Source organism: Marmota flaviventris, chromosome 3, assembly GCF_047511675.1.
Source record: "Marmota flaviventris isolate mMarFla1 chromosome 3, mMarFla1.hap1, whole genome shotgun sequence".
Classification (NCBI taxonomy): domain Eukaryota; kingdom Metazoa; phylum Chordata; class Mammalia; order Rodentia; family Sciuridae; genus Marmota; species Marmota flaviventris.
Window position 1 is genome coordinate 52,874,053 of NC_092500.1, and position 17,832 is coordinate 52,891,884.

The following is a 17,832-nucleotide window of genomic DNA, read 5'->3' on the forward strand; positions in this document are numbered from 1 at the left end:
TGGCAGTTATTTTCTTTCTGTATATGGAAGGTACCACTGCAATTTCCTGTGGCTTCCATGTTCTTATCGAGTGAGATGTTTACTGTCAGTCTGTCATTACTTTGGATGAAACCTTTTTTCTCCAGGAGTTTTAAGTTTTCAATTCATCTTTGGAATTCTACAGTTTCAACATAATGCATCTAGGTAAGGATTTTAAAAATATATTTTGCTTAGTACCCTGGGTCATAAAACTTAAAATAAAATAGGGGCTGGGGATGTGGCTCAAGCGGTAGCGCGCTAGCCTGGCATGCGTGCGGCCCCGGTTCGATCCTCAGCACCACATACAAGCAAAGATGTTGTGTCCACCGAAAACTAAAAAATAAATATTAAAAAATTCCCTCTCTCTCTCTTTAAAAAAAAACCAAAACTTAAAATAAAATAAAAATAAATAAATAAATAAATTCAAAACTATATATTTGGCCTGGAATTTTTTGGATTTCTTGAATCTTTGTGATTTTTTTCATAAACTGTGCCAAGTTTTCAGACTTTCTCTTTTCAATTATAGAATACTTTTTTGGGTGGTGAGCAAATCAATTATTATACTAGAATTCTTTATGTTCTCTAAATCTCTTATCTTTGTTTCCCATTATTATATCCTTTGATTTTTACATACTTCATTTTGATTATTTTCTCTTGCTTTTTCTTCTACTTTGACAATTCACTCTTCAGATGTGTCTAATCTGAAGTTAAAACATTCACTGATTTCATTGCTTATTGTAATTCTTAGTTCTCAAATTCCTATGTGGTTCATTTTCAAATCTTTTATTTTATTGCTATTGTTCCCTGTTGAAATCTAAGCTTGTTTTTTTAATCTTCTTGAATACTGTAAGCAGCCCTTTTTAATTTGTGTCCAATAATCTCAAAATTTGAAGCTTCTGTAGATCTTTATTCTCTGTTATTCTTCTGGATATAACTCATTATTGTTTCCTCTTGTGCTTTATTACTTTTATTGGACATTTTTGTAGAGTTATTTGAGGCCTAAAGTGAAGTTATCAGTCTCCAAAGAGAATATTTATTTTCCCAAACCATTGAGGACAGTAGTGGTTTAGAATAGCTAGATTTTATTATTGTTTGAAATATTGGATGAGCCTTCCTTTTGGGAAGATGTAGTTTCCTGTGTCACGAGCTTCAGGTTTGGCTAATCACCTTGTCCTGGATAATAAAATGTGAAAGGAAGAACTAGCTGAGTGACCCAGTCCACCATTGTAGGAAGTGGATATCGTTTTGATTATTAAAAAAAAAAAATAGCCTCATAGTATTTAGTGAATAAACAATAGCTATCAGTACTAGTTTGGATGTTTAAAAAGGTCATTATGATAGGATTACTAAAAAGGGAAAAAGGAATGTAAGAGGCTTAATTATTTCTGGGAGTAAGCACAAAGCAAAAGACAGACGTTGGAAAAAAGCATACTTGAGATCATTTTAAAAAATAATGCTGTAAATAATTACTTTAAGGAGGTTATGATTATATATCTATAGTCAAATGGGTTCTTGTGGCTTGTGGGAAAATTTCTAATGATAGCATCATGCATGAGTTTTTTAAAGTATAATATCTCAAACTAATAGATGTGAAGAAGGTGTACTCTGGTGAGAGTATTCCTTATGACTCAAAATGTGGCTCTGGTAATGACAAATACAGTATCAGAAAATATGAAAAGTCTCTGTAAAATTGTGAGAATGAAAAATAAACCATATTTCTAAATTAAAACATAATTTTATATATGATTTTTAAATACTAAAGAATAATTAAATATTGAAGGTATTTGACTATTTTATAGCTCTTTAGGTTTTATAGTCACATTAAAAAAATGAAAGCCTTTTACTTACGCCTACATATAACAAGTGAAATGTCATTACATAAGCATGATTACTACTTTATTCAACTACACTCCTGATACTTACAAATGTGTAAGAAAGCACTGGGGAGAGATTAGACTGTGCCATCTGAGGAGGTCGCAGAAGACAGAACTGAAGAGGTAAGTTCTGAGCCAGGTGTTGAAGAATAAATAGAAATTCACTGGAAAAAACGGCGCTCCAGGTAGAAGAAGCGAGAAGCCCCAGCAGCCCCTTTGGGCTACAAGAACTAGTTTTATGTGGGTAAAAGGAGAATGTTTAGAGGAGATAAACTGCTATAATAAGGCCCTAACACCTCACTCTCAATTGAGGATCACTAGGGAGCCACTGATATCTATAAGGAATGGGAGTGACAGTTCAGAGTTCATTTTATTTTAAAGTACAGGGGATTGAACAGGGGATTTTTTTTTAAGTACAGGGGCACTCAACCACTGAGCCCCATCTCCAGCCCTATTTTGTATTTTATTTAGAGACAGGGTCTCACTAAGATGCTTAGCATCTCACTATTGCTGAGGCTGACTTTGAACTCAAGATCCTCTGGTCTCAGCCTCCCCAGCCACTGGAATTATAGGCATGCACCACCAAGCCTGGCTCAGAGTTACATTTTAAAAGAAATTCCTGACCTCATGAACAAAAGGGAAAGACACAGAAGGTGGAAAAGTGAGCCAGGAGACCTTGGTTAAGAAATGATCGTAAATACCGATGGGAATGAAGATGCTGGGACACCTTTGAAAAGCACTGAAGCATCAGAAGTGGAGGGCTCATCTTTTTTTTTTTTTTTTTTGGAAATGGTTTAAATGAAAAACAAACCAGAAGTAACTACATAAAGCACAGCAAAACTTCAAAGGATATAGAAAGTTGAAAGGTACATAATATTCTTAAGATTTTGGTGGAGTGTAAAAATAAAGTTATGTGAGGTGTGATAAGGTTAATTAGGCTTCTAATTAAAACACAGTGCCAATTAAAATTAAGACAAAAGAAAAAGCTCCCAAAACCAAAAATAGGGAAAAAAGAAAAATCACCCAAACAAAACAAAAAGTCATCATGGCCTAAAATAAAAATCTGCATTTATTGTTTGCATTAAAATAATCTACAATTTTTTGGAATTTGGCAGTTAAAGTATATTCACTGGGCAGGTGTGGTGGCAGATGCCTGTAATGTCAGCTACTGGGAGGCTGAGGCAGGAGGATCGAAAGTTCAAGGCCAGACTGAGCAACCTAGTCAGACCCTGTAACAAAATTTAAAACTTCAACAACACAAAAAAGCTGGGGATATAGCTCAGTGATAGAGCAAGCCTGGGTTCAATCTCTAGTATCCCCAAAATAAAGTATGTTGACATAGTTTATGAGACAGATGGCTTCAGAACAAGGATTCATTAGAACCGTGTTCTGGTGGGTAGTAAAACCAGTCACAGCACCAGTATCCAATGCACACGTACAGAATATGCACAGAAGAATCAAATTAATGTTTTCCTTCGTTTTTTCAACTTCTTTCTTAGAAGCAATGGTGTTACAAGCACATTTGGGATTGTCAAGAAGAATAAAGGATGTGACAGAAGTCACCAGATACTACGGGTGAGACTACATATCATTCCATGGGATGCTCTTGAAGAATAACACCAGCTCTGACACATGATGCCATGGGAATGGGTGGGGTAGGAATACAACGAAGCAAACACAAGGCTTGTGGTAACTTCACATCAGCAGAAAGAAAATTCAGTTGGCTTTGGTAGGGGGAGAGGTCAAAGACTTGACAAGGAATTCGTGAAAATCCAAGGTGTACATCTACTGCACCAAGGAGCCGTCCAGGCGGCCTGCACTCTATCTGGGCATGGAAATGAATGATGGAGTGGTCCCTTCTGCTGGCCTTTTGTAGACTGGCTCTCTACCCCTTCCCCCAGGACATTACAACTTTTGGGGAGAACAAGAAAGTCTTTGGGGGATATCATTCCCCAAACACAAATTAGTTTTGTAGGACAAATCATGGACTTAATTGACAGAAATCTACTGTCTCACAGTTCTGAAGGCTAAATATTCAAAATAAAGGTGTGTGCCTGTGCATTGGTTCCTTCTGATTCTGAGAGGGAAGGATATGCTTCAGGCCTCTCTTCTTGGCTTGTAGATGGCTGTCTCCTTCCTATTCCTGTGTCTCTTCATATCATCTTCTCTTTATTTGTGTTTGTGTCTAAATTTTCGTCTTTTTGTATGGACACCACTCATATTGGGCTAAGGACTTACCCTAATGACCTCACTCTAATTTGGTGACCTCTGTTAAGACCTTTTCTTAATTCTGAGTCACTAGGGGCTAAGACTTTCCTGTGTGAATTTGGGGGTAACACAATTCAAGCTGTGACACACGCAACACTATCTGATGGCACTGTGCCTTGCACCTTGCATCAGACGCAGGCCTATTCATCCTCTAAGATCCATCACTGTCTCTGCAAAGGTGACCCTCATCCTTCCTTCCCCTCCCCACTTAATTACTCCCTCCTTCACCATTACCGACCTTGTATGAATTTCAATTATAGCACTGTGTCATTTATGATGTATTAAAAATTAGCAGAAAGGGACCATACACACACATGCACATTAATACCATAGTTAATTAGCTTATGGTACACAAACTTAGTGCTAATGCAGGCTACAGTTGGCAAAATGGAGGAGCAGAGAGACAGCATCTTGTCGTGGCCTTCCCTTGTTCCTCTGCCTGTGACACAGTTACAGACATCTATGTTGGATAAGGTGTTATCAGATCTGGAAAGCTAGTTCAATCATTGCTGCCCTACAAATTTGAGGGCAGGGGGTCACATCACCATTCCAGAGGAATTCACACTATTAATCTATGTTTCTGCATTTAAGTGGACCTTTACAAATACAGATATCTCCTAATTTTTGGAACAAAAGTCATTTTCTCAACAACAGTATAACTTAAGGAACAAAACAGCTTCATTGCCCAGGGGCTCTCTGAACAAAATCTCTGCCTTCAGCTGTACCTCTGAAAATCTGTTTTCCTGCAGTCTACCCTGCCTCTGATGTAATGGCCCATGGGATATACCCAATACTGATTGTGATTTAAGGAGCATGATCCTAAATCCACTTCTCACAAGTTTAGAGGTCAATTTTCTGCCTACGCTGGGTTTAACTTGAAGTCAGGGATAGCTTATTAATCTAGCTCCAGTGACTAGCACAATGCTTGGACTACATCAGATTATCAGAAAATGTTTGTTGAAAGAATGGCAAAAGTTAAAACTATCCTATTTTCAAACACATGGATGCCAAAGAATGCCAACATACCAGCAATGGGTGGTTTCTTTGTTGAGAGTCATTCTGAGCTCCGCCATTTTCTTTGGAGTACCATATGCCTTTTGTACCCTTTCTAAAAACTGTCCTCATTCACCTTGGGGTTCTTCTGGGTTAGGGCCCTCCCTTCGGTGAGTTAAAGCTTATTTTAAACCAAAAATATTAATATGTTTGTAGTGGAAGTCAATCCTGTTTTCAATTTTGGCCAAGATAATAATATCACTCAAGGGATTGAATGGCAGTTATCTTTCAGTTAGGTTCTCATGTTCCCTCATTAGTAGAAGGTTACAGGAAAGTTGGAGATGTTTAAATAAGTATAATTAGAGTTCAAGGCCACAGAGAAGATACAAAACAGCCATTATAACTAAGTAGTTTTCAAGCTCCATATCTCATACTGTTTTAGAAGATTTTGAAAATTTCCCATGAGGGTCTGTGATTTATGTGACCTGGGATTGTGCTGCAGTCATTGGTAGTACAGGCAATTTGGAGGGGAAATGTGATTTTTCTATCCTAGGTATTGAGAATAAAACTGAAATATCTCTTACTTCCCCCCTCAATTACCCGTGTCATGAAAACTGTCTCAGTATTTGCCTAAAATCTTGCACATTATTGTTGAAAACATCTCATGTCAGGAATATATCTTTGGAACAGTTTGTGAAACACTTCTTAGCAAGCTGCTGGTGAAAGATTTTAAGTGGGCTAGGAAAATTTATGTGGGGATATTAGTTCATTAAACACTACTGCAAATTGGTTGTTGGAATTTCAAGCTTCTTTTTTTTTTCAGGGTGGTAAATCTACTAGCATAATTTAAGAATTCAGTTGTTCCACCTGTGAGAAGGTTCTACACAGAGCAAAGAAGTGATATGCTGATGAAAACTGTATTTTCTGGACCAAATGGTCCAAAAATGTAACAAACTGCTTAAAACTGACATTGTCCTAAGAAATCCAAAGGACAGAATTGCTTTACTTCCTGTCATTCATTTTCCTTTTTCTTTGGCTGTGTATACATGATGGAAGGAAGGAGGAATTCTAAGAAAAGGGTGCTGTAAAATCTGGGGAATTGCTCCAGAGGTTAGCTTTAAAAGAAAGCAGCAACAGGAACACCCCTCAGCAGAAATCCCTATGACAAAACTTAAAAGCAAACTTTGAGAAAGAAGACACAAGACTGTGTGACATTAGGTCAGAAAGAGTTTTGAAAATGTTTATAATGAGAATAGTATCAATGATTACTTAGATTGAGTTTGCTTTTAAAGTGTTGACTTTAAGAGTAATGTTTATTAGTGCTTCAGTTTTAATAAAAAGGTTATCATCTTAAGTAAATAAAAAGAAAACCAAAAATTGAGCAGAAGCTGTGGGGCAGCAGACTTTTATCTACCAATACTCTTGGACTCACTGGGAGTTGCAATCACCAGACTGAGTTACCATGGATGCAAATGTAACATAATGAAACTGAAAGCTCATTAAAAAAAAAATTAACAGGTAAAGGTAGAATTGTGAAATGACAATAAATGTCAATCCATTCTGAATTTCCATCCTCAAATTTAATTAACTCCTCTGCAAACTTTTGTGTCATTTCAGATTTTACTACTTACGAGTATATGGAAGCCATTTCACAAATGTTTATATCTTTGTTTTTAAGCAGATGTTGCAAATTTAAAATCTGTAAGGGTCAACCAAGAGATAACTGAGGCAAGTGGGCTAGGTGGAGAGCATGGCAAAGGGGAAGTGCATCCTCTCAGAGGGGAGCATTCCTTGCTCAGCTCCAGCCTGTTATTCTCCTGCAGAGGAAGAGGCCTAGTGTAATTTGATTTTTCTTTTTTCATGAACAAGATATTAATAGTTTTATGCAAAACTCCCCATTTTTAAGTGACAGCATTAACTTTAAAAAAAGAAGCACAGTAGAACAAAGAAAATTTGTCCACAGGTCAAAATGCTCTGGGGGCTTTCAGCATAGAAAGTCCCTTGGAGGGGACCCCCTACAGTCCAGTGCTGCCCACTATTTATAGTAAGTAGTCTTAAGATTTGGTGAAAAGCTTCATGATCTGCTTAACGTCAGTGTCCCTGCTTTTGCATACATGGATGAAATTATTCCTCAATGTTGATGCTTTTGCTGGGCAGTTGTAATTGTTTTTAGTTAATTGAAGTCTTTCCAGTAAACTTTGGACAGAGGCAGAGAATTATACTGTGTTTCTTTACTTGCAATTTTGGTTTGATACCAATATGTCAATTTTCTGCCCTTGCTTGTATCAGAGGAGGATAGCGGCAAATCCCTTATTTATGGTAGAGGAAAGAGCTACCAAGGGACTCCAAATCAGCAAGGATGGCTGTTGTTCCTAAGCAAATTACTTGTTGCAGTCAATGGCTCTCTTAATCTACTCAGAAGCTCATTATGACTTATCCATCTCTGTGTTCCCCATACCTGGCAAAATGCCTGAAATGCCAAAGATGCTTGAAAAACATTCTTGTACTGAAATTAACTGCACCACAGTAACAAAACTCCTTGACTCGACTCTCAAATCCTCCTGTCATGTGACTTTGCCTTCACCATCCGCTTATCCCCATGGAGATCCAGGCTGTCAACCAAACTGCTCTATCTTCCCAGAATACCTTGAGATATACTGAGACATCTTTTCCTCCTTCTGTACCTGTAGAAACCTACTGATTACCAAAAACCTAATTTAAATCTTCCTTTCTAGGGCTGGGGATGTGGCTCAAGCGGTAGCGCACTCGCCTGGCACGCGTGCGGCCCGGGTTCGATCCTCAGCACCACATACCAACAAAGATGTTGTGTCTGCCGAGTACTAAAAATAAATAAATAAATATTTAAAAAAAAATAAAAAAAAATAAATCTTCCTTTCCAATAAAATACCATTTTATTGCAGCAAACTTTGTTCTGTATCTAACAAATCATAAACCACTAGTCATGCTTGCAGGGAACGTCAAGACAATCCAATTCATTTGCCTCTACAGCTAATTTTTTAAAGTCAACCCTCAAAAAGTACTGCCTGACTCTACCAGTTTATAGGGACACTGTGCTTCTCCATGTTAAGTTTATTATGGGAAATATCAAGGATTACAAACTCAAAGGCTTACAAAAGCCAGGCAGATAACACAAATAGAATAAATGTAAGAAGACTAGAAAATGAATGACTTACAGACAAGTGAATTCAGACACCCTAGCTCTTTAGTTCACGAGGGAACACAGGGCCAGAATTGCCAGATTTTTCTTTTATAAGCCAAAACTTTGGAAGCCAAACAAAACAGGTCTGTAGGTTGCCAGTTTCGACCTTGGGTATAACACTTTATTTTCCTAGAGTTTAGGAATATTTTTCAAATAAAACAGCAGGAGGATATGTTTGAAAAACATTGGAAGTCACTAGATATACAAAATAGATCTTCCAGGATCCAAGAAACTGCATTCGGCAAGTATTTTGTGCTGCCTAGCCCAAACCCTAAGCTCTAAAACACTACCTCAAGGACAGCAATACTTCCCTGTTGGAAAGGCTCATTTGTGGGACTTTATTACATAGAGTTCATGTTGGCTGCATCTTGAGGAAGGGTTGGTTTGGTTCCTCCAGTAAGAACAGAAGTCTGAAAGCTATGATGAGTGTTGATCAAATTATAAAGGTCTAGAGAAACTGGTCACTCTTTCTTAACAGAAATGCACATAGCTTAAAACACCCCAGCTGAATTAAAATAAAACAGGGTACTAAAGTGAATTTTGAAAATTAATTTTATCTATGTGGGTTTGTTTTTCTCTTTCTGTTCCACATTCCTTCTTTCTGGGAATTTTCTGTCTCTAGAAATACATTATTTCTGTTGGGGTTGTCAATCAAAGGGGTCTATGAGTGGCACAATATTTAGGCTGGCAAAACAAGAGAATCAAGTATGCATGACTTAAGCCCAGCCAATGAAGAGGAAGTTTTTTTCCAGAGATAAGGATGTGGGCTGGGTGAGATGGCAAGCTGTAAGTGACCATGTAGTTTTGGATGTATGCCCCAAATACCACCAATGCATATGAACAAATCACTTCGGAGAGTGTGTGGGGGGAGATTCCTGATAATAAAATCTAATCATGTCTGAGGCTACTGCAAACCTTGATCAACAAGTTAACTATTTGACTTTTTGACTTGAGTATCTTTGACTTGGTCCTATAAATTATAACTGAACGCCTTGGCTAATATAAGAAACATTCATGGTTCATGTTTTTATTTTAGGAGAATGTGGATCCAATTAAGATAATTTCAGAAATAGGCATCTAAATAGCTGAATTGTTAACTGCATCTTCTCTCTCTCTCTCTTTCTCTCTCATGTATATTCATAATTCACATTTGCATATTCTATCCTTTAAAATATATGAATGTCAGCAAATAAAAACTTTTCTCTCCCTATTTCAAAATATGATCTTTGTACTAATTTTATAAGTAATGCCATGGTTAGTACCAAAAGTTTGGAGAACATGGAAAAATCATAAAGAAAAATAACACAATAACTACTGATTTCAAAAGTTAGGATCAAATTAATTTATCAGTCAAAAGTTGTCTTCTACACATGACTACATATTTTTGGACATGTATGTGAATTAGATATTTCATGGAATTATTTCCAGTATGAATTATAATTTAGGAAAACAAGGTATGTTTACATATATAGTCAGTGAATCTCTTTAAAATATTAATCTCTGCTTTTATCCTTTTTTTTTTTAAGAGAGAGTGAGAGAGAGAATTTTAATATTTTATTTTTTGGCAGACACAACATCTTTGTTTGTATGTGGTGCTGAGGATCGAACCTGGGCCGCACACATGCCAGGCCGGCGTGCTACCGCTTGAGCCACATCCCCTCCCCAGCCCTGCTTTTATCCTTGTTATAAAGAGTTTTGTAGGAACCTTGGTAGCTCAAAGTACAGGATGCAGACCGCACTTGGAACAGCAGGTATGCCTAGGTCATGTGAGCGTGCCTTCTGCTTTGCCCTGGAGTTCCAGTACTGCTGGGGCAGAACAAATGCTCACCTCCTCGTTCTCGATTTTGAGCGTGGCCAGGCGGGACTGCAGTTGTTGGTACCTGAGCATGAGCTCTGCCTGGACCGGTTGCTGGGCACTGACCTGACACACCTGATGGAGAATAAGAAACTGCAGTTACAAGGGGCACCACCAACCAGAAGCACAAGTGTCACATGGATTCTCTCAAGATTCCAGTTACATCTCTCCTCCTCCTCCTCCTCTTCCTCCTCCTCCTCTTCCTCCTCCTCCTCCTTCTTCTTCTTCTTTTTTTTTGGTTCAAGGGATTGAACCCAGGGGCACTTAACCACTGATCCACATCCCTAGTCCTTTTTATTTTGAGACAGGGTCTTGATCAGTTGTTGAGTGTCCTTGAACTTGTGATCCTCCTGCCTCACCCTCCCAAGTTGTCAGGATTACACGGGTGTGCCACCACACCTGGCACATCTTTACTTTTATCAGCCACCTCAAAAACTTTAGTTTTAAATAGAGACTTGGATATAAGTGGCAAGCGTGGAGAGCAGCTGCCTGGCTTGGCTATGACTGGGAAGACAGCAGCTGTCGGAAGCACTGCTCTGAGAACAGGCGCTCCTGAGATGGAGCTCTGATGCTGGAGCCTCGCTTGTGGAATCCTAATGACCACTGGGCAGAGGGCAGAGTGCAAAAGGATGATCCAGGGGATTTTACAGGTGAAATAATGAAGGCATCAGGCCTTTCTGGACAGTGTGGGATCTGGAGACAGCCAGTTGTGCTTGAATCCCAGCTCTGCCATCAACTAGCTGAGTGCCTGTGGCAAGTTATAAAACCTCATTTTCCTCATTTGTCAAATGGAAAGTTTCTACACTACAAAGCTGGCATGAAATGAGACAATATATTCAAAAGCACTTAGAAGGATGCCTGGCCCATAGTAAAAACTCAGAAAATGTGAATGCCTATTTTTAGCATCTTTCAACCATAGCTTCACTAGCTGATATCAGTCAATTTTATTATTTACCATTATACTGAAGAGGCAACTCATCCTAGGCTTTGGATACTACACTTGATCTTAGCCAAAAGGCCGAGAAGCGATTATCATCCTAGGCTTTGGTAGAACATGTTTTAGCCATCATTTCAGTTATGAAAAAAAATCAGAATTAGAGTATTATTCAATGACACCAGAAATAATGTCTTTTTATCTTCCTTGTCAGCATTTAATGGTGTCTCCAAAACATCATAGAGATTACTGGTCCTTGGAAGAACTGGCCACAAAAAAGGGCAACAGATCCACTTTATTAAAATAATAACAAACCCATTGACATACAATCGAAGTCAGTTATCTGTGACATTTTATCATTCTACGTTTAACATATACACAACTGAAAAAATGAAAACAACAACCATTTGGTTTGGGAAGATAACATCGGGTGGGATAAATCATTCATCTTATTTGTTAAAATTCATGTGTTACTGAGAAGAACTACAGGTTCAGTATTCTTTATCTGAATGTTTGGGACTAGAATTATTTTGGATTTTAGATCTTTGGATTTGGGGATGTTTGCATTATTCCTTACCAGTTAGTTGAGCATTCCTAATGTGAAAATTCTAAATCTAAAATGTTCCAAAATCTGAAGCTTTTTGAGCACTGGCACTCAAAAAGATTCAGATTTTGAAGCATTTCAGATATTTGTATTAAGGATGCTTGACCTATACTTACCATTTATTGACAAGTAATTTATTTAACAAAAGTAAAATCAGATTAGAAATATAGCTGGCAAACACACATATATCTTATATATCTAAATACTAGGTGTTTCAAATAAAGACATGAAAGAAACTTCCATGAATATTATAACTGCATCTATTTTTAAAAACAGACCATCACTACAATAAGCTAAAATGGAATCAACTTGAGTCTTAAAAAATGTTTTGTACTTTTTCCTCCCTCTTCCTTTTGCCTGCTATTTGCAATTATTTTTCTTTATAGAGATCTTTAAATCAGTATTATAAGGAGTCTTTAGAAAGATTCTATTGAGTCTGTAAGATGTTTGGTTTTTAATTTTAATTTGAATGTTCTGAGGTGGAGGAAGACTTCCCCAACTATTCTGGAATGATTTGGGACTTACACCCAGACAAATGTGCACATTTATCTGTTTGGCATTTGAGTGTTCAACCTTTGTTTTAAAAGGTGGTAATGGTTGGTCTTAATATATTATTATTCTGAGATCTTGTGCAAAGGCAAAAGAGAGAAAATGAATGGGAATTTTTACAACTGTTGGGTTATAACAGATGAGGAGAAGTATAAATGAACAGACAATTCATTAATTTTAAAATTTTCAATTACTGACCTCATCACCCATGTGAGACTGAAACTCAAACTTCATTGGTGGACAGAATGCAGCAGGGTACATCTCCATGAATCTCTGTTTATCACTCCTTGGCTCTAAATTGTCAACTGCATTCTCGATGATGTCTAGGCCCTCGTGTCTGGAGGTTTCAAGGTTATATTCAGCAGAGAGATATGTTCTTAGTGCTCTGTTCAGACTTGCATGGTAGCCAAGATCACAGCACTTAAAAACACAGAAGAACACCATATACAAAAGTTAACTTAAAATCGATCAAAGACCTAAATGTGAGACCTATCAACACAGACTCTTGGAAAAAAACATAGGGATAAACATCATGATATTGAATTCTTGGATGTGATATCAAAAGTGCAAGAACCAAAGGAAAAAGGAAAATAAATTTGATTTCTTCAAAATGGACAGTTGTTGTGCTTTAAAAGTTACCATCAGGAGGGCTGGGGTTGTGACTCAGTGATAGAGCACTTGCCTAGCACATGCTAGATGCTGGGTTCAATCCTCAGCACCACATAAAATAAATAAATAAATAAAACAAAGGTATTGTGTTGAACTACAACTAAATATATGTATTTTGACTACCAGGAAACTGAGATAAGAGATTTGTAAGAATATATAAAGAACCCTTCCAACTCCATAATACAGAGAAAAATACCTTAATTTAAAATGGGGGCAGTGGATCTGGAGAAGAAGATATAGAAATGGTCAATCATATGAAAAAATGGTCAGAATCACTGTCATGGAGATGCAAATAAAAACCACAATGGGTCACCATGTACACTCCTTAGGATGGTTACAATCAAAAGACAGATATCAGCAGGTTTCAGTGTAGAGGAGTTGCAACCCTTGCACAGTCTGGCAGTTCTTCAAGAGGTTAAACATACCATTACCATACGATTCAGAAAATCCATTCTTAGGTATGTATCTAAGAGAAATGAAAACATATTTCCACACAAGAACTTGTACATGAACGTTTATAGCAGTTTTATTCATAATAGCTAAAAAAACTGAAACAGCTTAAATGTCCACTAACCACTGAATGAATAAACTGTGGTACAGTCATATAGTAAAGCATTATTTCTCCACAAAAGGAACAAAATCCTGATACATGCCACATGCATCAACTTTGAAAAGATTATGCTATGTGAAAGACAGCTGCAAAAGACCATGTATTATATGAGTCCATATATGGTATGTATAAAATAGGTACATCTACAGAGACAGAAAGTAGATTCTTGTTTGTCTAGGGCTGGAGGCACAGAAGAATGGTGTGGGAGAGGGTGATAGCTGAGGGGTACAGAATTTCTTCTTGGAGTATTAAAAAGTTCCTAAAATTGATTGTGATGATGGGTATACATACTGTGAATATCCTAGAAGTCATTGTAGATTTAATGGGTGAACTGTATGGTATATGAATTTAAATCTCAATAAACCCGCTAAAAGTTTTAAAAAAGTATAGTCAAATATTGAATGAAATAATGAAAAATGGTATTCAAGTTTCAGTCATGAAATTCTGTGATTGATACAATAATTTATTAAATTCTTCCAAGCTGCAAATAACCTAACTGGAATCTTTTGGGATTTGTATGCTTTATAGAAGACTCAAGAATAATGTGTACCTTCTTACAAGTACAAGAAGAGGTTTGAATCTGTCACAATAGTCTACAAATGCCTTCCCTCTTATTCCCAGAATAAAATTCTTAAACAGAAAATGATTTTCAAAGTCTTCTTATTGCAGACCTAATTTTTTTTCACTATGCCTAGGAATAAAACTTTGAGATTCTTGAGTCTTCATTACCTTTAATTTACATTTATATTTAGTTTTTCATGTTGCATTTTAAGCAAATATGGTTTAAAAGGAGTATATCACTCTAGAAATTAGTTTTTAATTATTGACAGCAGAATTTTAAATTTGGACATAAAGGCAGTATGAATCCCTTAAAAAGAAAACAAGTGATTTTTAAATGGACAAAACCAGGTCATCTCCATACTGTTCTAATGAAGTTCAATCAATTCATTTTGATTCAATTCAACTCATTAATTGGCCAGGAGCCAGGGAATATGCTGGGCTCCAGGCATATTAAGACTGGAACACAGTAAAATACCTCCATCCTCAAGGAAATTGAATATAATCTGTTCATTAGTTTGCTACAAAAATAGGAGTAGAGGGTGCACAGGGGAAGCAGCCTTTATACAAAGGATGCATCCTCCAGGATGTGAACCAGGAACACAGCCTTTGTGAAGGTACATGTTCAACCACTAAGCTGTCTTTGACAAACCAAATGCCAACCTACAGAATTCTACCCTTCACCCTCAAATTTCCAAATTATTGCATTTGGAATTTTTATGTAAAGATACTCTAAACCACTGCTATTTATAATTTGGTCTGTGGTCAGCAGCGGTAGCATCACCAGGGGCTTATAAAAAATGCAGAATTTTGGTTCACACCCCTGACATGCCAATTCAGGACCTAAAGTTTTTAAAAGGATCCACAGGTTAATCATATGTACAAAGTCTAAGAGGAGCTGTCTCAGATGATGATGATCAAGAGAAAAGGTCCTGTTACCACTCCTTTGGGGGTGCTATTTCCCCATGCCAGCAAGAGGACTTGATGACTGGATTTGAACAATTGGAAAGTAGCTATGACATCACAATTACGAATATAAACAAAATACAATTGTGAAATGCAGTGATCAGTCTTACCATTAATACATTTCCAAAAAAATCAGCTGCACTCAAACAGGAAAATGATTCTTTTTTTTTTTTTTTTTTTTTTTGGTTAATTTAGAAATTCTCATCTCAAATGAACAAAGTCCTCTTTTATTCTTCTTGCTCCTCACAATCCATAATGGTTCTATGTAGCAGTTTCATACACATCAGAAGGACTGAAAATTCATTCTATTTTCAGTAATACCTTATTTTATGAAAACATGAACTTGTAAAGGAAAGTCAGTCTCTCTCTCTCTCTCTCTCTCTCTCTCTGTACTGGTGCTTAAAAACATCCCACTATTCCAAAAGAAGGCAGATTCCACTTGATTATAAGGAAGCAGATGAGACAAGTTGGTTCATTTTATGGGTATTGATCCCAATGGAACTTAATAAAAAAGTTGAAATTGAGGGAAAAGAAAGTCAGAGAAAAGTTTATTTTCCCCTTAAAAAAGCCAAGTCTCTTATAACTTGAAGATAGAAGGAAAAGGGGGGAGAATAAAAAGAAAGCAATCTAATTAATCCCAATTACCTCACTTGGAGCTCTTAAAAAATACCTACTAAGTTTTCAGTAATTCCAGACTTAAAGAGTTCACTCCACAAATATCTGAGTGTGGCTTCTTTGGGGAAGAAATGTCAAGACAACAAAAGCATCATGTGTTTCCATACTCAGCATACCAGGTGGATTCTGTCTGGCTGAACCCAGGGAGAGGCTGGGAGGAGCTCACATGTGGCTTAGTAACTCATCTAGGCGTCTCTCCAGGAATCTTTTGGACTTGTTTAGGAGGTTTCCGTGAGGAGTTTGATGGGCAATTTCCTTCTCTGACCCCTAGGGTACATGTCAGTCTTTAAGGTCACTAATTGGCATAATTTTATTAATTCTGATACACTGCATTTTTACACTCTCAGGTTTTTTTTTTTATTAGTTGCTCATGACAATACAATGATCTTGACATATCATAATTTGATTCAAATGGGGTATGAATTCTCATTTTTCCATGTGTACAGGTTGCAGGATCACATTGGTTATACGGCCACAGCAATACAAGTGTCTATTGTATTCTGCTGCCCTTCCTGTCCCCCTATGGTACATGTCAGTCTTTAAGGTCACTAATTGGCATAATTTTATTAATTCTGATACACTGCATTTTACACTCTCAGGCTTTTTTTTTCAAAAATATTTTTAGTTGTAGATGGAGGCAATACCTTTGTTTATTTATTTTTATGTGATGCTGAGGATTAAACTCAGTGCCTCACATGTGCTAGACAAGTGCTGTACCGCTGAGCCACAACCCCAGCCCTACACTCTCAGTTTTTAAAGCATCTTGAAAGCAAAAAGAAACCAGGAATGGAAAGATGTTATTCCTCGAGGTTCCGTGAGATAGCAAGGCTAGCCACAGAATCATCTTTTTTTCTAAACCAGAAGCTGAAGTGACACTGGCTGTGTAAGATTCAAGATAATTTGGTTTAAAAGGTCTAAAGTAGTTCTATGGAGTTTATGGATTACTAATAGGATATGAAAAATCAGCTTCTGCATAAAGAGTTGAGTTATATAACCCAAGTTCATTTAATGATGAAAATACATAAGAAACCAATAAAATATTTCATGCAAACAAAACAGTGTTATTCTGGTGGATGAAAAACTCTGAATGAATACATAAAATTATGGATCAAAACTAAAGGAAGAAAGATTGTTGGAAGCAGTTGAGTATATATAAATATTCTAAAAATATCTAAAGAACCGCCAAGATAGATTCCACAAAGTTTTAGTCTAAATCATCACAGTGAGCTAATTTTGTTAGGCAAAAGAGTTGAGAAGAGAATCAAAATGAAGATGAAATCCAAGTATTGAGAGCTGTGACAAACACTTCATCTTGTCCCAAACCCTGAGGGCCAGCTGAAGTTTATGTGGTGGGTATCATGTTAGGGCAACTGGATCACAGCTGGTCAGAAGGGCACCTTTTCTTTTTCTTTTTTGTGTAACTGCATAACATTTAGCCCTGCCGAGGTAGAAGTTTGCTAGCAATATGGGAGTTGCTGTAATGAAAAGGCAGAGGAAAGAAGTCCAACATTTATGTTTCTAGAACACTAACAGCCAATGTTGTTTGACAGGGCAGTCCTAGAAATGGCTGGAGGGCAGCCCCAAGTTCCCACATGACTCCAGAATTAAGCAGGTTATCATGAGAATGGAAGTGTTCCACTTTTTATGTAGAGATATTCTACTTTCACTTCTATGTTCTGGCCTTTGGGAGACTTTACTGGTTCTCTTCTCTGGGTGTTAATATGTTTGGCTTGAACCACTGCAGAGCTATGGATAATGGGGAAAGATTCTGTCCACCCCTTATTTATTTATTTATTTTTTGAAAAATAGTGCAACCAAAGCAAATTGAATTGTAAAAATGGATAGCTTTCACATGACTGTGAGTGGCTTCAAAAGACCAGAAGGAGGATAAGTCCGGAGGCTATTTATTTATTTATTTATTTATTTGTATTGGTGATCTAACCTAGGGGCACTTTACCACCCAGCGCTTTTTTATTTTGAGACAAGGTCTTGCTAAGTTGCTGAGGGACTTGCTAAATTGCTGAGGATGCCCTCAAACT

General features: G+C 37.1%; 1 protein-coding gene and 1 pseudogene across 1 annotated transcript in view; both read right to left on the minus strand.

Annotated features, from left to right (window-relative positions):
* Srgap1 (SLIT-ROBO Rho GTPase activating protein 1) overlaps positions 1-17,832 on the minus strand; it is a 285,801-nt gene that overhangs the window by 76,207 nt on the left and 191,762 nt on the right. The window contains exons 7-8 of the mRNA XM_027928469.2: positions 12,514-12,735; positions 10,202-10,303 (exon numbers count right to left, since the gene is read on the minus strand). Coding sequence (XP_027784270.1) covers positions 10,202-10,303; positions 12,514-12,735 — 324 coding nt within the window. The remainder of the gene's footprint in view (positions 1-10,201; positions 10,304-12,513; positions 12,736-17,832) is intronic.
* Positions 11,093-11,258, minus strand: LOC114088854 (U2 spliceosomal RNA; annotated as a pseudogene).